Source organism: Setaria italica, chromosome IX, assembly GCF_000263155.2.
Source record: "Setaria italica strain Yugu1 chromosome IX, Setaria_italica_v2.0, whole genome shotgun sequence".
Taxonomy (NCBI): Eukaryota; Viridiplantae; Streptophyta; class Magnoliopsida; order Poales; family Poaceae; genus Setaria; species Setaria italica.
Window position 1 is genome coordinate 41,081,234 of NC_028458.1, and position 24,446 is coordinate 41,105,679.

General features: G+C 42.2%; 3 protein-coding genes across 4 annotated transcripts; 2 read left to right on the forward strand and 1 right to left on the reverse strand.

The window, feature by feature from the left end:
- The first annotated feature begins 392 nt into the window (after window positions 1-392).
- On the forward strand, window positions 393-4,959 carry LOC101777707 (plant UBX domain-containing protein 10). The gene is made up of 4 exons (XM_004983837.3): window positions 393-1,352; window positions 3,439-3,609; window positions 3,962-4,165; window positions 4,511-4,959. Exons 1-4 carry the CDS (start codon window positions 543-545, stop codon window positions 4,739-4,741), a joined length of 1,416 nt encoding a protein of 471 aa, XP_004983894.1. The 5' UTR covers window positions 393-542; the 3' UTR covers window positions 4,742-4,959.
- A 1,235-nt stretch (window positions 4,960-6,194) lies between these two features.
- On the reverse strand, window positions 6,195-13,549 carry LOC101784049 (ent-copalyl diphosphate synthase 1, chloroplastic). The gene is made up of 15 exons (XM_004986812.3): window positions 13,397-13,549; window positions 12,121-12,246; window positions 11,480-11,559; window positions 11,048-11,348; window positions 10,634-10,817; window positions 10,320-10,534; window positions 10,102-10,222; window positions 9,881-9,993; window positions 9,411-9,637; window positions 8,959-9,074; window positions 8,743-8,841; window positions 8,230-8,466; window positions 7,657-7,783; window positions 7,322-7,570; window positions 6,195-6,698 (listed from the first exon to the last, which is right to left on the reverse strand). Exons 1-15 carry the CDS (start codon window positions 13,473-13,475, stop codon window positions 6,468-6,470), a joined length of 2,505 nt encoding a protein of 834 aa, XP_004986869.2. The 5' UTR covers window positions 13,476-13,549; the 3' UTR covers window positions 6,195-6,467.
- Window positions 13,550-17,944: 4,395 nt separating this feature from the next.
- On the forward strand, window positions 17,945-24,244 carry LOC101779196 (deSI-like protein At4g17486). Of its 2 annotated transcripts, none has more exons than XM_004983841.2 (5): window positions 17,945-18,116; window positions 20,029-20,136; window positions 20,227-20,439; window positions 22,478-22,765; window positions 23,612-24,244. In XM_004983841.2, the coding sequence occupies exons 3-5, from the start codon at window positions 20,229-20,231 to the stop codon at window positions 23,848-23,850; spliced, it is 738 nt and encodes a 245-aa protein (XP_004983898.1). In that variant the 5' UTR covers window positions 17,945-18,116; window positions 20,029-20,136; window positions 20,227-20,228; the 3' UTR covers window positions 23,851-24,244. The 2 variants fall into 2 exon arrangements, with proteins under 2 accessions (XP_004983898.1, XP_004983899.1); XM_004983842.2 differs by having other exon boundaries at window positions 20,032-20,136.
- Window positions 24,245-24,446: the final 202 nt, after the last annotated feature.

A 24,446-nucleotide genomic window follows, 5' to 3' on the forward strand; every position in this document is an offset into this window, starting at 1 on the left:
ATGTCTCGCCGTTTAGCCTCCACTTATGTAGGCCCTGTTTGTATACGCTTTTCCTAGCCACGCTTGGATTATAATCTAAGCGAAGATTTTCTCGCTTCTCGCTTCTCGTAGTTCAAATCGTTGAAGCGGCTTACCACATAAGCGAGAATCGGTGGAAATAAGCGAAGATTCTCGCTTATTTCCACCGATAAGCCGCTTATAAGCGGATACAAACGGGGCCGTAATTGATTTGAAATAATCTACATTTAATACTTCTAATTAGTATCTAAACATTCGATATGACACGTGCTAAAAATAAGCAAAATTAACCCAACACCCTATTCGCGCAGTGCAGTAAACGCTTCCGCAAGAATACCGGCACGCCGTTTCGGCTCTGCTTTATCGCGGCGCCCCGAGGGGAAGACGAGCAGACGTCAGCACTGACCCGGCTCCCGCAACCGCATCTCCCCCGTCTTCTCGCCTCTTCCTCCTAGTTCCTAACCACCACCGGCACCGCCGTCCCCAATCGCCAAACCCTAGCCCCGCCCTCGCCGCCGGCGGCCATGGCCGAGACCGTCGACGACAAGGTCAGCTACTTCCAGGCCGTCACCGGCATCTCCGACCCGGACCTCTGCACGGAGATCCTCGCGGCCCACAACTGGGACCTGCAGGTCGCGGTGTCCTCCATCACCGCCAACCCCTCCTCCCCCTCCGCCTCCGCCTCCACGTCCTCGCGGGAGCCGGCCCCGTCCGCCCCGCTGGCAGATGCGGAGTTCGTCGCGCCCCCGCCGCCGATGCCGCCGCCGCCCCAGCAGCAGCAGCAGCAACAGCAGCAGCCGGGGATCGCGTGGAAGCTGGTGACGCTCCCCTTCTATGTCGTCTCGGGCGGGGTCGGGCTCGTCGCCGGTACCTTCCGCCTCGGCGCCTGGGTCGCCGGGGGCGTGCTGTCCCGCTCCCTCTCCCTCCTCGGCCTCGCGGGGCAGGCCGGCGGGGACCGCCTGCTCGAGCTGCCGCCGTCCGCCGCCGAGGCGGCTGACTTCGTCGCGGAGTTCGAGCGCGAGTTCGGCGCCGCCCGCGGTCCGCGCTTCGTGGCCGAGGGGTTCTCCGACGTGCTGCAGCGAGCGCAGCGGGAGTTCAAGCTCTTGTTCGTGTATCTCCACTCTCCTGATCACCCGGATACCCCCGCCTTCTGCGGCGGCTGCCTCTGCGCCGAGCCCGTCGCGGCCTTCATAGATGAGAACTTCGTTGCGTGGGGTGGTAGCATCAGAAGGACTGAAGGGTTCAAGATGAGTAACAGCCTGAACGCGTCGAGGTTCCCATTTTGTGCTGTGGTCATGGCTTCTACGAACCAGAGAATCATGCTATTGCAGCAGGTATGGTGTTGAAATGACCCCTGTTGGGGCTGGAAATAAGTTTAAGCTTTCATATAGTTAGGATTTTGCTGTATTCAGTCGATTTGGGGTTTTTGGTTCTTTTGGTTAGCACATCAATGATACTGAAGGTGTGTGTGAAACCATTAGATTCAGTGGACTTAGGTCAGTGGTGCTTACCATTGTTGCTAGGTACTATTAGTGACTCGAAGGTGTGTGCTGTAGACCTAGATCACATAGTTGCCAAAGTTAGCCTATTGTTATGCTTATGGGCTCGGTGCCGGTTATAGTAAGAAAGGAGGATGTTGCTGCCTCCTGCTTGATAGTGTTGTTAGATTGTTTTATGAATTGTTTATGTTGCCATAACTGAATTAGGAATTTGGATTGTTTGCAATTTAGTTCTTGAGCTAGATGTTGTATTTCCTATTTGAGATAGCAGCTGTAACAACTGTAATGCTCCCCTCTGTAAGGTAACACTTTATACTCTGTACCTTTATTTAGGTAGTATGCATGCATGTCATCAAGTGACATGCTCACCAGAAAAAATTATCTATGTATGGCATGTTTGGCTGTGTTCATGCTTTGGAATGGTACTTTAAACTGGACTTGAAGTCTAGAGTTGGACAAGGGAATATAGTTTCTGCTCCAATTTTATCCCACTAGATAGTGTTTTGAGATTGTTCTGAAAGTGTTTATGTTGCCATAACTGAATTAGGGATTTGTAGTGTTTGTAGTTTAGTTTCTTGAGCCAGATTTATATTTCCAATTTTAGATAGCAGCTGTAACAACTGTAATGTTGCCCTCTGTAAGGGAACACCTTATATACTGTACCTTTTGTTAGGTATGCATGCATGCTAAGTGATCTGCACCCAAAAAGAAAAACTATCTACCTATGGCATGTTTGGCTGTGTTCATGCTGTGGAATGGTACATGAAACTGGAGTTAAAAGTTTAGATTGGACAACGGAATATAGTTTTCTTTATTTCACTCCTTTGTTTTTGATCTTGATTTCCAATCCCTTGGGAATAATCTCTTGGGAGTAAATTGATGGGATTCGCACACCCATGAATTCCAAATCCTGAAACCCTTGAATCTATATCCACCAACCAGACAAGGGGGAAAATAGTCCAGCTGCTCATTCCCATTTTCCACCCACCAATTTGCACAAGACCTTATTGTAGATCACTGGATGCATTTACATGATGCTTCTCTGACTCCATTCAGTTGAAATTTTGTGTGATAAATCTAATGTATTTTTGCTGTGACTGCTCAAAGAGTCATGAACAAAAGCTGATCTGGCAATATTTTTATATTGTATAAGAATTTGAGCAAAGCACTGCTATTGTGGTACTGACTATTTGACTGATGTTTACATCTGATTACAATTAGTGGATGGTATATTTTCTTTGTACAGCTAAATTGATATATGAAAAGAAATCATCTGGTTCATCTTATCCATTTCGTCCAAGTTTCTAACTGCTGAATAGACTGCGCACTGTTGATAATAAGTCCATTAGTTTTGTTATTCGCACATTCAACTGCATATCCTGTAATTTAGGGACCTGATTTCTGATTATGCATTGTTGCTCCATTCTAATGGATCATCCTACATCTGGTTAACATTGGTGTGATTTTAATCAGTGCAGCCTAAACTTAGTTTTATGGCAAAATTTTATTTAATATTCTTAGGTCCCCCCTTTCCTCCATTTACAAGTATTGATGCTAATGCCACTGGAACTTGAGAAGATTATAAAGCTAACATCATTTTTTCCCCAAAAGATTGGCCTCCTTACATTACGCTTCAGTGAAATAGAGCATCTAATCAACACTAGTAGTCTAATCCTTGATGGAGCCAGGGCTTTTCAGGCTTGAGGTCTTGCTATCATTTAGTAATGTTTGTGTAACTGTATGGTATGTGTTTGGTCATAAAACTGTTGAAATACATTTATTTTACCATATAAAATTGATCTGTGTTGGGGCCTTGGGGGTATATTATACGATTGGCTTGTAAAACTGTCAAAATGGTTTACTCTTGCACCATTTAGAGTTGATTAGTATTGCTTATGTAATTTATATTCATCTTCCAAAGGTTGAAGGGCCTAAGTCACCTGAAGAGATGATAACAATTCTTCAACGGGTTGTTGAAGAATGTGCTACATCACTCGTTGCTGCCAGGATTGAAGCTGAAGAGAGGCTAAATAATCAGCGTTTACGTGAAGAGCAAGATGCTGCTTACAGAGTTGCACTTGAAGCCGACCAGGTATCCTAAGCTACATGAGAAGTGTGCACTTTACATTACTGATATTTGACAGTAGAAACGTACGTTGTATATCTCTGAAAGGAACTTATGGTGGGGTTGGTCAACAATGTGGGCTGGAGGGTGGTTATGTGGATTGCCTTATCTATATGCGAGAACATTTCATTTTTTGTCTAGTGAGGGAAATTTTACCTTCAAGTCTTATATTTGTCCACAGTGTATTCTATCCCATAATACATCAGTTAAGGTGCGGACTTAGGCAGAGTGTGGAAACATGATCCTAATTTTCGGCTAGTATTGGATTTTTTTTCCTGATAACACTAGTTTATAACACTTGTTTTTTGAAAATTACTAGGCCAGGGAACGTGAAAGGCAAGAGGAACTGGAAAGACGTGAAAGAGAGGCTGCAGAAGCTGAGAGAAAACGTAAAGAGGAAGAGGAAGCTCTAGCGAGGGCAGCCCAAGAAGCAGCTGAAAAGGAAGCTGCTCTTGCAAGGAGGAGGCAAGAGAAGGCCATGGCTCTTGGGGCTGAACCTGAGAAAGGGCCTGGTGTTACTCGGGTATGTTTAACATTCTTTATTCGTCTTTTTTGACAACCTTTTTTCAATTCTTACTCTAGGATAATATGCTCAGTTTGATGTCATTCTGGTCTTTGAGGCATTTTTTCTATTTGATGCCTACCAAACATCATCGCTGTTCATGCAAATTCTGTGCTTCCTATACCATCCATCTTGATTCTTGAAATACTTGTTAATTTTGAAAACAAAGGCTAGCTTGAAATTTGATGTTTGCCTGCTCGCACCCGGCATTTTCTGAACGGGAGTTACATGTTACTAGTTGTAACAGTGTATTCATGTATGCGAATTCCTGTGGAACTAACTAGTGACATTCTGATTATGTTGCAGGTTCTCATAAGGTTTCCGACTGGAGAACGCAAAGAGCGGAGATTCCACAGCTCCGCCGCAATCACTTCCCTCTATGACTACGTCGATTCTTTGGATCTCTTGAAAGCAGAGAAGTACAGCCTAGTTTCGAATTTCCCACGGGTCACATACGGTCCAGAGAAGCACTCCCTGACACTGGAGGAAGCAGGCTTGCATCCGCAGGCGAGCCTGTTTATTGAGATAGAACAATGATGTTGTAAGTTCAGAAAACTAAAACTCGCAAGTATAGGGTGCTGCTTTTTCGAATTTGTTCAACCACAGTTAAGGATTCCCAGATGTATTACCCCACAGGTGCATGTTTTTTTTTTGTACTCGTTCATTCAATAAATTCACCTTTACCATATATCAGCTGACCGCAGCTAGGTCTTGTAATTGTTGAAGTCCGTTGAAGTTGTGACTACATTCCTCAAGCCCTAGGTACCATGCAAAACTGAAATGCTTGTGGCTATAAATGATTGCTCCCGTTCTCGTTAAGCTCCTTCAACACGTTCCGATTTCTGAAACTTCACTACAGGGTCCACATCTGACGCAGTCCCTCTAGCTGTAGAGGTGCTGCAAGGCCTGGGATAGGAGCAGGCGAGCAGCCAGACAGGCACGCGGTGAGCATACTGCCAATGTGCCATGTGTTGCCTTGGAAGAAGAACAAGGGCTCGGGCATCCGTAGGAAGAGGAAAACGATTCGATTGACTTGTCCTCTCAGTCTCAGCAATTCCCTATAGAATAAACCACCAGGTTCCTAGATCTAATTGGAAGACTCAGTATTCGATTGACTTGTCCTTTGGAATTGCTGAGAAAGGTTTTAGGAATCCGAATCTAAGAATAAGTTGGAGAAAATACTTTACTACTACTATTAGTAGGTTGTTTTGTCTTAGGTTGTTTTGTCTTTTCTAGATATATAATTTTTGTAGACATCTAATATATATTATATTTAAGTATATAGTAAAATCTATGTATTTAGAAAAGTCAAAACAATCTACAATTTGGAACAGAGGAAGTATTATTAATTGTAGAAAAGCTAAAACAACTCGGAACGGAGGGAGTAGTATTAATTATCATTTCTATGTTCCGAATGTTCGGTTGTAATCTTCCAATAAACCTACAATGATAATTCCTCAACCTCCTCCTACCTCGATTTCTCCACGTGATGGCCGGCGACTGGTCATCTCTTCCTAGCGATATCCTGACTCCTGAGCTACTGAGAGACATCTCTGGTCATGTCTCCTCCGATGCCGACCTCGTTCACACCCACCAGGGCCCAAGGTGTGGAAGCTGAGGATGGAGGAGGTTGAGGAGAGACCTCAGCGACTCCTTTGTGCTCTCGGCGAAAGAGTTCCCGGCCGGTGATCAAGAAGAACTGCACCTACCACATGACTGACCTAGCCAGTTTCTCAGGGTGGTTTTGTCACAATAGTGAAGTTGAACCGACCTAGCCAGTTTCTCAGGGTGGTTTTGTCACAATAGCGAAGTTGAGCCGACCTAGCTAGTTTCTCAGGGTGGATGAGAGTCAATTAATGTCATGATATGATGGTTTTTTAGATAAAGGATAAAATTTGGCCTACTATATCCACATGGTGGATGTATACAGCCAGTAATGATGAGTTTAAGTAATATTTGATACACAACCGCAAAGTGCAGTTTGGTTGCCCCTGTTAGCACTTCAAAGTATAATTTTCATTTAGTTTAACAATAGGTTGAACCATTTGTGAAAATATCTAATCACTCCCTATTTACACACAAAATCGAAATGTACAATCAAAATAGGTGCTACTTTGTACATAAAGAATGTGGAGGTGACATCAACACTAATGTCCAGTACTCCATTATAAGCATTTGCTCTCTTCAATTGCATGTTTCCTCTACCCTTACTCTTCAGAGTCCTTTCCCAATGTTCGCCACCAATGGTACACTGAGTGACACCTTATTGTGAGAAAACAGGCTCAAACATAACTCTGGAAATATGTCTATCCATCATATGTGGTGGGCAATGAGTAGCATAGTAACAGCTTTTCACGATAGTCAAAAACGTTTGTCTGGTCTTGCTGTTAATGGTTTTCTCACCGGATCTCAGAATACATTGAGCAAATTCTTGCATATACAACTCTAATTCATCATCAACACGGCATATTACTTCTTCATTCTTCTTGGGATCCTATAAAGTCATACATCATTAGTCCAGTATGTTTGCATGACAAACTGAAAATAAAAAAGCAGTCTTTGAAAAAACGTAAAATAAATTTACACGATGTAAGTGATGGTTGCATATTAGATATATATTCACTTTATATTTTATTTGACAAGAAATTTGTTGTTTCTACATGGACCAAGTACAAAAGGTTAAACTGAAAATATGCTTTAATAATCCTAAAAACTATTGCAAAATAATTTTATTGTTTACTAGTTCTCAATAGATCGAATAATATGGCTAAGGCAGATATGGCAAATTTATTGGTAAGCAATTGTCTCTCACATGATATCAAATATAAGCAGTTTAGGACATTGACATAGTCTAAAAATTGAAACTTTAACCACTAACTTATTTAAAACTATATTATTTTAAATATTTTGACATTACTTTTTCGTGATTGTTTAGGTCTGGACTCTGAAGCACCATGCAAAGTTCATGAAAATGCAGTTGCACTATGCAAAATTAGAGCAGCATTTTGGGTCTTCTTCAAGAGAGTTAAGGTACCCCATACTAAGCAACGGTTAGCTTGTCAGGTTCATTTTATTGAAAACTAAGAATTGTAGAAAACATCATTAATATAGGGTTACCTGAGATAGCAACATCTTGTGGTGAAGACTGTCACATATGGATCTTGTGAGTTGAACAATCCGATCAACATTCTTGTTGTTTATCAATGATACAGCCTCATTAATGCGTCCACCACAAATTTCAATTATTTGAACCAAAAGCAAACATGTTTGTTTATCATGAACCATGCATGACCCCTTCATAGTACTGGGTTCATCATTACATATATTGTCTTCTGTGTTCATCTTCTCCCTTATCCATTCAATCCACTAGAAGTTCAGAGAATTGTATTAGGATGACTGTTGAAAAAAATGATGTGGTTACTATAATAAGTGCAAGTTTCTATTTAACCTACAGCTGATCTCAAGAGGCTGCGGATGTACTCCGGTCCTTCGTGGATTGTTTGTGCTTCTTGTGCTAATAAATCATTAAGTTGCACAAGTGCCTTCACAAGAATAGCATAATTTCCATTTGCGTTAAGCCTGGATGTACCATTTATCTCACATCATCAGTTAGTATAAGTAGTAAGAAGAAGATATCACTCGAAGTTAAATAATTTTGCCACCAGCCGAGCTAATTAAGTTCAACCATTCACCACATTATGCAATGGAGAAATTTAATAATAATTTACTACTGAATCAGAGTTTGATTCTCCAGAAAACACTTCTAATGTTGTACCTCATTTTAGAGTATACAAAAGATTTTTAATCACATACTGCAGTCTACAAACCAAAGTGTATACCGTAATTCTTAAACAACAAGCATACGTATGTTTATGGTTTTCGTCATGTGTTAGTGGAACCATCTATTCAATTATGCACCATATTGTTTTCAATTTTTCTTGCTCTGAGAAGACGCATCAAGTTATCATTCTGGTGCATGCCATTGATCACTCAGATGCATATAAAAGATAAGCGAGATAACTCACCATGATACATCCCTTGTTTCATCTGGACAATGGAGGAAACGTTCCAAGCTTTCTCTGAATGATAAATTGCTCTGAAGATGTGTAGAAATGGTGTTGGCAAGTATTGCCACTCTAGCCCATGCAAGTCTCTCGGTGGCACGACTTGGTCCATAAACGCAAGCGGCAGCTAGAAAATAAGCTATCAAAAGATCTTCTTGTGCCACTCCAAAATTCACGAGGCCAAGCTCGATGTACCACCTTGGCATAGTACCAGAAAACTTATCAAGATTGATGTAAATTTGACACTGAGAACTACTCAACTAGTTGTGAGTCATTTCTATTTTATGCCACTTAGGATATATATATATATATATATATATATATATATATATATATACACACACACACACACACACACTTTTGCTCTAAGTGAAATATTAAAACCATCTTTTTACATTCTTTTGTACTACTTTCCATTAGAAAAAATATACACATGGAAAAAAGAGATGTCACCATTCTCTTGCGTATACATACTTTTGCAGATTTTTCCACTCAAGCTGATGTAGAACCTGGATATAATTGAAGTCCTTTCTTGCCAACTCAAGATATACATTGTTATTCACAAGAGGCATCCTGACAAAAGTGGCCATCACATAAAGAGGTAATGTAATCTTTACTTGCATGAAGAATATGTAGCATAGTAGTTATGGACCAAATTATTTGGATATGATATACAGTAGTGAAAGTTACCTGTAGAGCGTCTTTCCAATCCAGACATCATCGTCACCGCCATATTGATCTAGATAGCTTCTTGCCTCTACGCGTGGCAAGCTTGCATACCAAGGAAAGTCTAGTGTATATTGTACCTGTTTATTAGATTCAGCATTTTTGTTGGTATATATAGAAGAAAAAATGTTGCAACAAGACAAATATCTTTTTAGAAACTATGTGATGACACAAAGACATAACAAGAGGATGCCAACATATATATGCTGACTAATGCATGCTGATGTGTGTTATTGCAATCACTATGCCAGTCACTCAAAATTATTTCTCTGTAAAAAAAACTGTTGAAATAAAATCAATAAGAAAGTCATAAACCAAACAAAAATGAATTAAACTATTTAATAACTTGCACTTATATTCTATTCACTTTGCAATATAAATAGGATCACCCGATGCTACCATGGATTGGAGATTACCTCGCCAGGTAGATCCTTAGAAATAATCCATTTGTCACGAAGCGTTCCTTCGGCTTCTCTTTGCCTAAGAAACTCATAGGAGAAAGTCCCAGCACGGTGCAAAACATCCTCGCCTGGAAAACTTATCTGAGAGGCCCTATTGAGGTTATACATCCCTGTGACTGCTTGAGTTGATTGTCGAGCAAAACAAAAGAACGTCCCATCCTTCTCAAAATTCTTAAATACATCTACAAGCAACAGAACATATGTTAGTGATGCAGGACACCTGACATGCACATCTCGGTAATTTTATATAATTGAGGATAGACACAAAAAAAATCTTCTTGACCCACAAATAAACCCATTGATAGCCTAATAGTTTTTGCCTACGGCATCCGCATTGTCCTCCTTAACACCTCCAACCTCGTGTTGCTAATAGTACAAAGATTCAGCAGCCGTAGTAGTTGAAAAGGAAGATGGGCTTCCTATACCTGGTGAGACACTATATCCATGCAGCCGTAGTAATCTGAAAGCCATAGCTGTATCATCCACATCCTTTACATCAGAGTTCCTAGCCCAGCAAATTCCTTCTTCAGTCCAGTGCCTATAAAATGGAAATATAGATTGAGAAATTAATTAACCATAGAATGTAAAAGAGTTTTCCCGTGCTATATCTTGAAATAAAAAAAGTAAAAATGTTGCAAAGAAAAACCTGTTCACATAGTCCATGCATTGTTCAATCTCCCGCTGGAAGTAACGAGAGATGCCGAGACGTTGTAATCGATCAACTACCCATATGTGCTCAAAAAGATCCACAGGATAAACATTGGGGACTAAAATGGTCAAGACAAACAATTGAAGAGGAGTTACAGAATGCTAAACAATATTGTGGATAATGGTACATGATTTATGCATAGCCATGGATCTTACCTCCTCCGTTGAATTTCTTGACTATCCTATCAATATAATTGAAGCACTTCCTGTCACCAGTTTGCATAAGAGCATATGCAGTAGCCGAAGGAGAAAACAAGAAGGATCCATCACTTGATTGCAGGTTTAAAAGCTTCGACCAGTCCAGTCCAGGCATTCCTTCAAGGCTATGAAGAATTGTTGTAGGAACTCTATACATCACGTCCTTTGGAATCCTATATTGAAAACAAACATATATTTATTAGAAAGGAAACTTAGAAAACTATCTCAAGGAAACCACCATCATACTGTATACGTTATGGGAGTGCATGCACCTCTTCATCTTGATTTCTCTATTCGTGTATATGCCTTGTAAAGCTTGGTGATCATACGGGAAGTCAACGCCCAAGCCCTTTGCTATTTCAATGAGAGAAGGGAACGCAATCTCGAAGCCAATAGGCATCGACTCTTGGTCTTCCACTGCTAACTTCCGCATGTTCTGATTGAGAAAAGAGAGCCCTGAAAGTAAAGCAGCATGCAATTTAGCAACAATGACACCATTAGTGCCGCGGAAGCCTGCAACTTTTTTTAAGTCGCACTAGGCAGAACTGAAACTTAAGTCCACTCTTCAATACCATATTGAGTTGCATGTGAAATGATCCAATATTCTAAGCTCGTAAAATAATGTAAGCAAAAGATTACTTCTACGACATTTTGTTCACTGTTGTGCACCCGTAATTTTACAGTACCTTTCTTGCATGTTTCAGGCTCAAGAGACCATTTTGTCAGTGTGACGACACATGCAAGGGTGTTTATCAAACGGTCATAGGCAGAGAACAAGTCTGAATCGCCCCAGGAGCCATCAGGGAGCTGGTTGTTGAGGATCCACTGGACGGCGGTCGGAAACTGGGGGCCCTCCCCGCCATCCAGCCTTGGTACCAAAGCAACCCAAGCGGTGTCGTATGCTGAGATGCTGATGTCTCCATCATTCATTGATCTGAGCTTCGCCCTAATCTGATCAATGAGTGGTTCAAAGTCTGTCCCGTGAACCTGATGGAAATTGTCATCAACAATTGGCAAATTAGCCAGCAGTTATATATGCACGTGCACCACTGTGTTGCGAATGGCGAATGTGAAATGATCATCTCGAAACAAAAGTACACCACAAAAGAAAGATTTACTTGGTAGCTGTCAAGATCACGTAGCTCCTCAGGCCATCTCATGATTTCAGCATCATTTCCGATGATGGGTGTTCGGGACCCTGCAGGTGAGTTGAAACTTATTTTTTTTTTATGAAAGAGTTGAAACTTATTTGCCTTGGAACGCAATGCAAGATCGCATGGCAATCAGGCAGTGCATGTCTGAAATTATTGTAAGTATGAAGATGAAGCTGACAGTAAGAACAACATCAATGGCAAATCAAGTAGCTTTCCCAGTGGCTTACCGTACTGTACTAGAAATTAAGTAAAATTCTGATAACACTAGTAAGGCTAAGTAAGGCTAAAGCTAATAATGTCTTGTTTGTTTGAGCTTTCTGGCAGTTTCTCATCGTGAAAAACTAGAAGCTCAAACAAACAACAAACTTCCTATGCAACTTCCGAAAAGCCAGAAGCTCAGAAAAGCTGAGTTTATACGGGAAGCTGAAAAGCTCAGTTTTCTGAGTTTTTCGTTGCTTTTTGAGCCCAGAAAGCTAAACACATCTTCTAAAAGTTAGTGTTGGCTTTTCAAAAAAAAAAAAAAAACCACCAGCAGCAAAAGATGCAGCTCAAACAATCAAACAAACAGATCCTAAGGCACATGCTCAAATAAGGCTGACTGATACCTCTGGCAACGGTTGATTCGTTGGTATCCTGCACTTGGGCCCGAACCCTCCACTGGCTGGCGATGTTCACGCCATAGAGCTTTGCTTGGGCCGCTGCATCATCTTTGCTGGCTAAACTCCATTGATCTAATTGAATCGCAAAAGATTAGCCTCATTACAACGCAACAAGAAAGAGGAAGGAACCACAAGCAAATGCATAGCAAAGCTTCCAAGTTGTGTGAAGGAGCGCTGGCTCTGCCAATACGTGCGTAGGGATGGAGCAAGAAAACCAATGCATAAGCTCCATGGTTTTACATCTCTACATCTTGTTTGTGTCTCTTACTTTGTGGTTGAGATGTACGAGTTTTTCCACAGAAACACATGAAGCTAAATTCAGAGTCGTCTGAGACTCCTTTAAAACTATGCTGATGAATGCTGAGCTGTCTATATATGCCACTTGTTGGATGTATGAAAGATCACCAAGTCTCATTGATGTGTTCCAACTTCTCTGGTTTTTGTACATTAAACTATCACTACTTAAAAATCACAGTGTCCCCTAGAGTTTGGAATAAGGTTCCCTAGTGCCTCCCCTGTTGAATAACCAAGGGCTGAAAAAAAAAGTCCAACTTACTCAAGTGAAAGTGGTAAACTATTGAAAATTTTACAATCTTGTCAAAGAATCATGTACAGAGTTTTCATATATATATTTGACAGCATTCTCAACTTTCAGTAAGGATGTATATATGGATCCCGTATGTGTGGGTTCCAAAAATTACAGATTTCTGGTGAAATAGTTGTGAACTGAATTGACTTTTATGCTACTTTTTTCTATGTTGTAAATTAATTGACTTTTCTATTGCATTTTTTTCATGGATGTACAGATCATTACCTCACACATATCTTCTTTGTTTTAAGAATTTTTGGAAACTTCTAAACAATTTTTCTTGTGAATATTCAAAATTTTAATTCAGTCACTAGAGCATTTGTACCTGAGATATATACACCCGAAAAGAATACATAGGATATGTATGTAAAAAAATCAAGGGGAAAGAAAGTTCCCTTATGATTTCTGCCACGTACATACTTCGTAAGGAACAATTGGTGACCAGTGAGAATGCATAAAAATGAAGCCAAGGTGGCAAATGCTGTCGGCGGCCTCTCAACTGAAGATTAACAGCCGAGTTTGCTCCTTTTTTCTCAGACTCAGATCATGCAAATAGAGGTAAACATAGCAATGGGCGGCAAGAGCAAATGAAAATATGAAACAAGACATGGTATTACAAATAGATGTTCTTACTTGCCACAACCGTGCGCCACGGTGATCCAGTGCTGGCCAGTGCCCTTGCTGGCAGCTGCATTGGCAAGTAAAGCCCCATGCAAGCTGGTCGGTGAACGTACGTTAAAGAGATGGAAAGAGAGTACACAGGTTACTGCTAATCACTGAAACAGAAACGGCAAGGGCCGGGGTTCATCTGCAAGCTAAGTCCTTCTGTCTATGCGTGACCTATATATAGGCCGGGTTGACGCGGGGTACGACCTAAAACGTAACTTCTCAGTTTTTTTCAACCTCAACAATTCAACTGAACAAGATCCTGGAGTTGACTGGTCTTAATGTTTGTGACTTTGTTCTAAGTTTCCAAACACGTGCTGTGAAAAATCTGCACCATTTATTTCAAAACAAAAAAAAATTCTGCATCCGCTGCACACACCGGGTGTAATCCGATCCCTCTGTGTCGTCGCAGCACGTGGAGGGGAAGTTCATCGAGACTGACGGCAACCGAGTGCAGGACACTTCAAAACCGTTGGCCAGCCATGACTCCATGTGTACGACGTGTACTTCTGTGCCACTTTGCCTACCAACATGAGAACCTGAGAAGGTGGGAAGTTCAGACGAGACTTGGACTCTTCGCTCCTGAGAACGTGTGGGCCGTGGACCATGCAAACCGGTCCTGGTCCTTCTTGTGGAACAAAGAAGTCGCAGCATGTGATCTAGCGGTCAGTTAAGAAAGACAAATGGTGATGTGACGTATTGTTCTTCGCACTGAATTTGGAAACAAACGAGTGCGGGCGCATACACGCACTAGTCTTTACCTATTATTAAAGCAAATAATATTTCTGCCTGGATTTTTCGTCCGTCGGGCTATTTTTCAAAAAAAACCCTGATATTTCGTAATATCAACCCGCAGTCCAATTCTGAGTATAGGGGGGCTCGAGTGGAAAAAATAGGAAAACGAGGGATTAAAGCGAAAAGAGTTCCGCTCCCTCATTCCCCTCCCCTCCCTCGGGGGATCGAGATCCGCCGCACTCCGTCCGGCTCCGGTCCCGTCCCTCGGGGGATCTAGATGTCGCCGCTCCGTCCGGCCCTCCACCCAGCTCCCTCGTTCCCCTCCCCTTCCTTCGCCGCCCTCCCTCTAGGGATCTAGCCGCCGCCGCTCCGTCCGGCCCTCCACCCCATGTCCACCGACGACCTCCCGCCATCCTCCGACATCGACGTCATCATCCTCCGTCGACTTCCCGCTGCCGCTCCGTCCGGATCCGGGGCCTGCGGTCGGTTCCCACCTTCGCCCTCCTCCCCATGTCAATCGACGACCTCCCCCCGTCCTCCGACATCGATGCCATCATCCTCCGTCGACATCCCGCCGCCGTTCCATCCAGATCCAGGGCCTACGGTCGTTTCCCACCTTCGCCCTCCACCCTTGGTCCCGGGGTCGGATGCGCCCGACCCCTTGAGGGTGGAACTCCGCCTCGCCCGACCCTGAGTGAAGCTCCGCCTCGCTCGACCCTGAGTCCTGGGGTCGGGAGTGTCCGACCCCTGAGCGGAACGTTGGAGTAGTCCGAGGCGAAGTCGAATCCGACGCGTAGTCGAACTCGAACTGGTTGACTTTGAACGTCTCCTCCTCCTCCACTTCTAGGAGGAGGCTCCCGCCCGTCGAGAATGGCCACGGCAGCGTAGGTCTTGCAAATGAAAATTCTTGTTCAAAGTTCAAAAATGGTACGAACGAACGTATAATAACGTGATAGCAAGTAATGACCCGTAGCAACGCACGGGCATTTCTGCTAGTACAATTAAAGATAGCACCTTCCTTCTACTAGCCCCACGGTAGACCTGAGGCAAGTGGTCTAGCGTAGGGCTAGGGGCTGCTGTTAGCGCCAAGTGATGGGAGTTTCCTTGAGAAGGCGCTTATAAGCGGGCCTGCCTGCTTAAAAAAAAGCTCTCTCATTCAAGAAGTCCAAATAAGGAGAATGGGCTGGGGAATCTCAAGAAGCCCAAATAAGGAGAATGGGCTGGGGAATTTGAGGTCCTCGGAAGGCAAGGTAAATATTGCGCCTGCCTGGCGGGACCCACAGGGCCACACGTGGCAGGAGCAGGTTGCGCCCGGAAGGTCTCCCGGGGAGCCCCCAGGAGGGTTCACTTCGAGGCGAAGCAAGTGGTGGCGTACTGAGGAGCAAGAGGGCACAACAGTCGAGGCAAGCTGTCAACTGCTTGTCTCGTCCCTGTAAAAACACCATCATTACGGTCGATGGAACACATGTAGCCCCCCAAGGATTGGCGGCCTCACACATCCCGTTCAACAGGCGGCGGACGCCGTCCTCACGCTGAGAGTGCTCACCTGGTTCCCGCCTGTTCGTTCTTAGAGGGTGGGCCCCACTATAACCCCGGGAAACAGCGACGGCCTCCCGGGAAGAGACCGGGAGCCAGATTCAACACCCTTTTCCCTGGGAGGTAGGCCCAGGTTAAAAAGCTCAAAGGTTACCATGATGAGATGGTAAAAAAACAAGATTGGCATAAAGCTCGAAGGTTACCATGATGAGATGGTAAAAAAAAACAAGATTGACATACAATGGACCTGGTCAGAGCACCCCCAAAGACCATGCACGTCAAGGCAAGGGGCGCCAGAACAAGTGGGCAATGTGTCAGGAGAACTGTAGCTAGGCGAGCGGCCGCCGCATTCACACGACTAGAAGAAGGGAAAAGATTGTGGCACAAGGCTTGCCCCAATCAACCCTCCCATGGGCTTGGCCTATAAAAGGGCCAGCTCTTGTACAAACAGAGAGACAACTCTAAGCAAAAGAACACACAACACGTATGGTGTTACGCTTCCGAGTGACCTGAACGTGTCTAAAATCTTTCTTAGTAAAATCATACACTGACTCCCCTAAACGCCTCTTGAATCCCTACACATGAACTAACCCTCAGGTCGGATCTCTAAAAGGGGGTCCCATCAGATCCCCGCTCTCGATGCTTGACCACCGTCAGACGCGGTCGTGCGGGGCGAGGACTTCGACCTGAGAGCTGCATGATTGGTTGGAGGAGGCACCGGATCTATAGTGGGAGAAGCACCGAATTTGAAGAGGAGGCAGCCTAGGTGGTGACGGCGGCGACCTTTGATCCCGCGAGCGAGAGGAACGGAGGGGCAAAGAGGGTATCGGGGACAAAACGAGTCAATTTTGCGTACCGCAGGGAGCGCTGCGTTTTGACTCTAGGCACATCGTGGTGGGGGACGACGTCTCGCGGGATAGTACCGTGCCGTCAAACGGGCACGGCCCGTTTGGTGGGATTTTTCGTGATCCCATGCCGCACTGCACGGTGATTGCGGTCCCAAACAGGATTTAGAATTGAATCCGCTTCGTGGCGAACCAAAAGCAACACCTCCGCCACGCGGTCAATTTAAGCTGGTTGGGCCCTAATGCCCTGCTTCGCTCTTGTTATGCTTTCCAGATGGTGATAGAGTTGATTGCAACAGTGAGAATTGCAAACCCTTAGTTCAAAAATAAAAGGAGAATCACAAACCCAAAGAGAAGTGGCTCATGTTCATGTAACTAAAGTTTCGAAGGTTGCTGATTGGCCAATATAGGCTGCAACGTTACGATATCTTTAAAAAATCACAATCATCAATAGTGAGCTAAACCAAACATATCCTCAAGGGGTGTTGGACCCACTAAAATTTAGCACCTGTTACATCGGACGTTTGGATGCTAATTAGAAGTATTAAATATAGGCTAATTATAAAACTAATTACACATATGGAGTCTAAGTCGCGAGACGAATCTATTAAGCCTAATTAGTCCATAATTTGACAATGTGATGCTACATGGTGCTACAGTAACCATTTGCTAATGACGGATTAATGAGGTTTAATAGATTCGTCTCGCGAATTAGCACAGGGTTCTACAATTAGTTTTATAATTAGCTCATGTTTAGTCCTCCTAATTAGCATCCGAACATCCGAGGTGACACTGCTAAAGTTTAGCACATAGTATCCAAACACTCCCTTAGTTGAGATGCGCAATGTTAATGCGCTAGCACAACGAGATGTGCACAATATCAATTTATCGATCCTAAGATACACTAATACAATCTCTCAAACATGTTCATAGGGATATAATATGCGTGCATACATTTATAATGATGAATGTGCAGTGGGCAGATGTACTTTGTTTTGTAAAAAAAATTAAATAATTGTCTATTAATTGAGTTGCATAGTTTAGGAATGGTACCCAACCAAACTGACTTTATTTTGTTTTTGTCACGAAACGAGAGTATGTCTAAGACTAGTTGTGCCAATTAGCAATATCAATCAGTAATTCCATAATTATCCGTAGGCATATCCCAGGCTCCGTTTCTTTTTTTTAAAGAGAACACTTAAGTTGGGTGCACGCACAGCACGTTCACACATCACCCCTCAAAACCCTTTCCCCCGTTCTCCGCGGGGTTTGAAAAAAAAATCTATTTTTTCAAAATCGAATCGTCTCCTCAATCAGACCCTTTAAAATTTCAACAAAGCAGTCGACAACAAAAAAACTTAAAAAAAAAATCCGAAAGAGAGTAAACCCCGAATAAATTTTGAGGGGAAAGAGGGAAGAGCGACGCCAACTGTCTTCCACTTCCTCCTCCGGTCGTCGCCCACCACCTCCGGAGTCTTCCCCACCTCCTCCTCCCCTGCCGTGCTCTGCGCTGCCGGCCGCCCCTGCGGACGCCGTGAGCCGTCCGCGGCCCCCTGGTTGTCCTCGATTTGGTAACTGCCACTCCTGTTTCTGTACTCCCTTCTGCATCCCCCCGCCCAATTTTGTAGCTCGTGGCCGCTTCCTATGGAATGCGGCCCGCTGCTTCCGATCTACGGAGGAAATTAGCACCTTCTATGGCAGACCTTACGGGGATACGCGCTTTGTCGGTCCGGGCCGCGCACGCGCGCTTGCCGATTTGTTGGCCGCTTGGATTCCCTTTTCCATGCAGACAAGTGTCGCTGCAGATAAATTTCGTGTTGGCATGGTGCGAATTCCATTTCTTTAGTGTGGTCGTTTTGGCGGCTTATGGAGTTCTTTAGGTATCCAAGAGCAAGGTAGTACTTGGTGCCATGAGGATTGTGTCGACATCCCACCAACTTTAGATAGTACAAATCTGACATCTTAATTTTGGACTTATTGTGTTTAGGTGTGTTTACCCACTTTGACTTACCTGAGATAACCATCTGTAGTTGTTGAGTTGAAATGGTATTTTTTTTCCCTGAGGGAATTCTGGAAAAGTATGCCTATTCTTTACTCTGATCTCTTGTTCTTGATATATGTCATCTGTTTATGCCCACTTGTGCCACGGCTCTGTAATGCATCGCTTTCAGCTTTCCATATTTGAGGGTTAAATTATCAGCACACATCGCTTTCCTTCTATTGTCTTATAAAAACGACTGAAAACTTTCTTGTCTGGATTAGAATTACCTCTGTTGTCTGCTTGAACATAATGACTGGTGGAATTTTGCATTCTGTATAATCAATGACTTCTGCTGATTGCTGATCTAGGATTGTACCTCATACCAGATGTTCTACCAGGATAACAAAATATAATAAGACACAAACAGCGCTACTAGATTGTTTTTTGCAAACAAACACCAGTAGAAGTTTCATGTGACCGGGACTTAGAGAGTGTAACACGCCAGCTTATAGGCCCTCTTTTTCCTTGTACAAATGACAATCATAGCTTTGGGTCGATGATGTTTGATGACCGTAGACCGGTCCAGTAACAGCAATTACAGTATTATGCCCATCTTCTTTTTTTTTTTGTGATACCTCCACCAAGTATGAGTCCATGGCCTTGTAGACTTGCAGGGTTCAGTCCAGATCTCTCAAAAGTGGAGGTCTTGAGTGTCTTGTGAGAAATGAGTTCTCAAGGCTTCAGGGTTTTTGGAGTTGTGTGGGTTTTGGAGACATTGTGAGGCAAGCCTTCAACACCTTGAGGGTGCAGGGCTTTATAACCTTCTGGATACGGACCCTTGGAGCTCTTTGAGGCACATATTGTTATCATCTCTGAGGTCCTCAGTGAGGTTCAGTTTGAATTGGTTGCAGATACTTCTTTAAATAAGTTACTACAAGACAAACAATAAATAGCTATGCTTGTCTCCTGTAAAAGTTAACAAGCAAAACATTGGTGCTCCCTCTGGTCTGATTCATTTTTTGTTTTAGGTCAATCAATCAGCGATACGAGAAAAAGAAGCAGTAAATGCTCTAGTTTTTGGCATAGTTTAACCATACTGAATTACTGATCGCCATTAAGTAATTTATAAAGGCATTTTGTGGAAACATTTCAGTGAAAACCCTGAACAATATTTCAAACTGAATTAATCTGTGACATTTTATTATATTAAATACAGTGATATTACAATCTTAACCAAACTAGCAATGTGTTCTACATGACATATTCATGATTTGTTATCACATTTTTCTTAGGAACAAATATGATTTTGTTGTGCTATATCTGGATAGTGTCTTGAAAATGCTTTTGGTATTTCTTTAGAAGCAACAATTTCTTAGAAAGTCCCTCATGCCTGATTTCTGAATACTGAAAATTATCTAGCTCGTGTTGTTTCTTTTTATTATGTTATTGTTGAACTGATCCTATTCTTACTTTTCCTCCTTTTTTCTGTTTGTTTGCGGCAGTAGTTTATTGACAGAAGTGCATCATTGATCAACAAGACTTAGTCCAGCACTTCTTTTCAAATCAGTATGATTACCCTTTCCTACAGGTGGGCAAGCATAGAACATCAGGTGTGTTAGGTTTCCCCTCCTTCCATTTGAATACTATCTGGTGCATAATGTATGTTTGATCCTTCTTCCCATTTTTCCTTGCATGTATAGTCATGATGTTGGACTCAAAGAAGGAAAGGAATCTCAGCACATGTTTCCAATTAGGCCAGAAATCTTCTGCTCATTTTTGTTTGTTTTCGAAAGTCCGATCTGCCAGCCCACCACCTGGAAATACACCAGTTTATCTAAATGTTTATGATTTGACACCAGTAAATGGCTATTTTTACTGGGCTGGTCTAGGGATATTTCATTCTGGCATTGAAGGTATGATGTCCTACACTTTGTTTCATTATAACAATACATAGAGCTATATCGGAAGCCAGCTTTTTTGAACTTCAACACCCTTCTAATTTCCTCAATTTCTTTTATGTTTCCATAATGTCAACACTATTTTTCTTCCCATAAAAGATTTAACTCGCACTATACTTCATGAATGAAGTTATTTGCTGTCCATTTACATCTGCGTAGCACTCAGTACTAGTTTGATGTAAAGTTTATTCCGTGTTCAGCTGTCTCTAGAATCTTTTGCGCATAGTCCTTCCCTAGTTTGAATATCACACTGATTCCATCTAGGGAGAATCAGCAATATCAGTGCATAAAACATTATTCTCTTGCAAATAAGCGTGAAGACAGGGTGTCCCGAACTTTTTTTGGTTTTTAAAACATTGGGATACAGTACATTGTGCCATATTTTACTCTATTTATCCACGCACAACTTTGGCCTTGTCCATTAACCAAAATGCTACTTTTAAAGTATCAAACAGTTTGTTATGTGGTTGGCAAAACTCAAGTTTGGAAATCAACCTAGAATGGACAAAGAACGCTGCAATTGATTATTTGGTGAAATCTTTTTTTTGTGCATTTTAAATTTTTGTTATTTGTGGAAAAATGCCATAACAAAACTTTAAGATATAAAAAGATCCACCATCAAGTTGAATATTTTCATTAGCAATAGTTTTTTCCTACTACTATGCGTAATTTTCTTGAAATTAGTTTCCCTATTATTAAACAACGTGAGCTAGGATATGGGAGAGCGTAATTTATCAAGGAGAAATAAACACCAAAATTGAGTTGGAGAGGACCAGAACTTGGGTGGAGGTGTACACACACACTTCAACCCTGTACTAACTGAGGTAGGATTAGTTGGCAGAATGGTATGGCACACATTTGGGTGGCAGTAACAAAATTTCTCCTTACCCTACAAGTACTCTTGAGAGGCTCTTCCAAATCATGAAGTTTCGCGATGCTATTATTTAAATCCCCTTTCTTCTTTAAATGACTAGTTATTCATACCATTATGGTCTATTTATACATTGTCCTAGTTGGTTGATTGGTGGTTCGTGCTACTTTCATATAGCTTGGAAATGGATAATGAACGTTTGTTGGTAACATGTCTCCAGTAGAATTCTTCTTTAGCTATATGTTATTTATGAATGGGTTATTCAAATATTAAGATAAAGGAGAACAAAAGATATTTAACAAGTGTGATCTCTAATATTGATAGAAAACTGATCATTGCTGACTGAAGCCTAAGTTGCTTTGCTGGTAGTTATTTCGTGGTGAATGCTGATGTACTTAAGATAAGAAAGACTTTTTTTTTTGGAGCAACTATTTCTGCCTGGTGCAGCATGCAAGTCTAGATACATCATGACTTCAGATTGGAACCAAAAGGAGCAAAGGTCACATCGTGTTTGAAGCTTGAACTTTCAGCATCATATCTTTTGTTATGCTGCTTCACATAAATTAGATAATGTGATGTGGATATTTAGATGGCACATTTGAAGGAGAATAGAGTATTAAAAGAGTGTGATAGACATACAGTGGGATTAGATAAGTAGACCAAGTCTAGATACATCATGACTTCAGATTGGAACCAAAAGGAGCAAAGGTCACATCGTGTTTGAAGCTTGAACTTTCAGCATCATATCTTTTGTTATGCTGCTTCACATAAATTAGATAATGTGCTGTGGATATTTAGATGGCACATTTGAAGGAGAATAGAGTATTAAAAGAGTGTGATAGACATACAGTGGGATTATATAAGTAGACTAGTAGAGGGATTGAGAGATAGAAAGCAAATGACAAATTTGTTTTTTTGTTTGATTCACAAAGCTACATTCACACTCCTTGACTAGTAGAAGATTGTATTTCATTTTGTTTTCACACTAAAATCCTCAGTTGTGGAAAGCCATTAATTTTATCAATTATTCTTATTGTATGATTTGTACTTATTGTTTACTTAACTTTTGAATATAGGACCATAGGTTGTACTTATGGTATTTTCTACCTTGTTTCTTTACAGTTCATGGTGTGGAGTATGCATTTGGAGCACATGACTATTCGATTAGTGGAGTTTTTGAGGTGGAACCTCGGCAGTGTCCTGGTTTCAAATTTAGGAAATCAATATACATGGGAACTACCTGCCTGGATCCTCTCCAAGTCAGAGAGTTCATGGAGATTCAGTCAGTAAATTACAATGGGGATACCTATCATTTGATAAGTAAAAACTGCAACCATTTCTGTGAGGATATCTGCAAAAGGTTGACAGGGAATTTAATTCCAAAATGGGTTAATCGGCTTGCCAGAATGGGTAGGAATTCTTGAAAGACATGCTTTCTCAGCCATTTGTTTTGCTATTTAAGGGTTGCTGCAAAGTTTGATTGTACTACCTCCAGTCAAGAAAACTTGACATTTCAGACAAGGCAAATAACCTGTTTGCTGCTGCTTTTGCTGGTCTGAATGTTAAGCTCTGATTACCGGAGTTAGTGTCTTGAAATAGATTTCTTGCCTTTTTTTTTCATTACTATATCTATCAGTTTGCTGTCGGAGATAAAGGTGAAAAACAGAGTTCAGTTGTTTCAGAGTAAGCCAAATACACCAGTGGTCCTTATGTGTCACTCGAGGTCCAAATAATTCTAATTCCCCTGGCTATTTTACTACTTGATGTGGTGATTACATTTATCTTAGGTACCTGCATGAAGGCAATGATATTTTATATCTATTAATGGAGTCTTCCTGATGTTTTATAATGTTAGACCTGGGCTGTATCGTGAATGTTCAATACTATAAATACACCTACTAGCACATTCGCTGATTTGGCTGCTCTACCTACTATTTCTGTTATGATCTTTTGAGAGGGGGGGGGGGGGGGGGGGGTTATGTTTTTCTGCAACAACGTTCACTAGAACTGGTTCTGTGTGAAAGTGTGGAAAATCTGCAACAATGCTCAATAGAACTGGTTTTATGTGTATCCATCTGAAAGCTAGCAGTTTGTGCAAAATGAGACAACTTGGCTATTCAAATGAAACTGCACAGTTTAGTGTGTTCATGTCACTTAACCTCAATATGTTTGTGCTCATATAATGAATAGCTTCCTGGCCTCTGTATTAGCTTTTGTTGATGGCAGTCACTGACATGCACCACCTTATATGTGCAGGCGCTGTTTGCAACTGCATTCTACCAGAGTCCCTCAAGATCAATGCAGTCCGTCACGACCCGGATGGCCAAGCTGAAGATAGCGAGAAAAGAAGGCTGACAGGTGCCTTCAGTTGCTTCTCTTCAATCTCTCTATGCCAAAGACATTTCTCAACGTCTTCCCTCTTCCTACGTTCCCCCGCGAAAGGAACTTCTTGGCATACGAAACAGTCGAGTTCTGCCCGATTAAAGAAGAGCTGAGAATTGAGGTACCCTGTACATTGCATTTCCCTCATTGAAGCACCAGGATTTTTTTTATCAGCAACCCCTTCTACAACAGTCATGAAAGGATACAAAGGTATTTACAAGGTGGTGTTCATGTCTGAGCATTGGCTCCAGCTGTGCCTTGAAATCTGTACAGAGTATGTGTAGAAGTTATTCTTAAACTTGAGTTCACAATACAATGAGCTCAAACAAACTCCTAAAATATTTCAGTTATGGTTGCTCTCTATGCCGACTCTGCCGGCTGATATGATAATTTGCTCGTTTCAGCTTGCAAACTGTGCAGTTTTTATGCCTGCTCTGTTGAAAGGACGTTCTACCTGTAGTGACACTGGAGTGATGGTATTAGTACATGCGTTTCGTGTGTGTATAACTTACGGTTGTATTGCATCTGCACCAAAATGCAGGCAACATGAGATTGTTCCTTTTGGGTTTGTACATGACTGATACGCTTTCGAAATGTTGTGCTTCATTGCTGTACAGCCTGGAGGTTGCTTGCTTTGCGCAAATGGGAATGCAAAGCACTCCCCATTTGTTCAGAAACAAAAGCACTCCCCATCGACAAATACAATTCA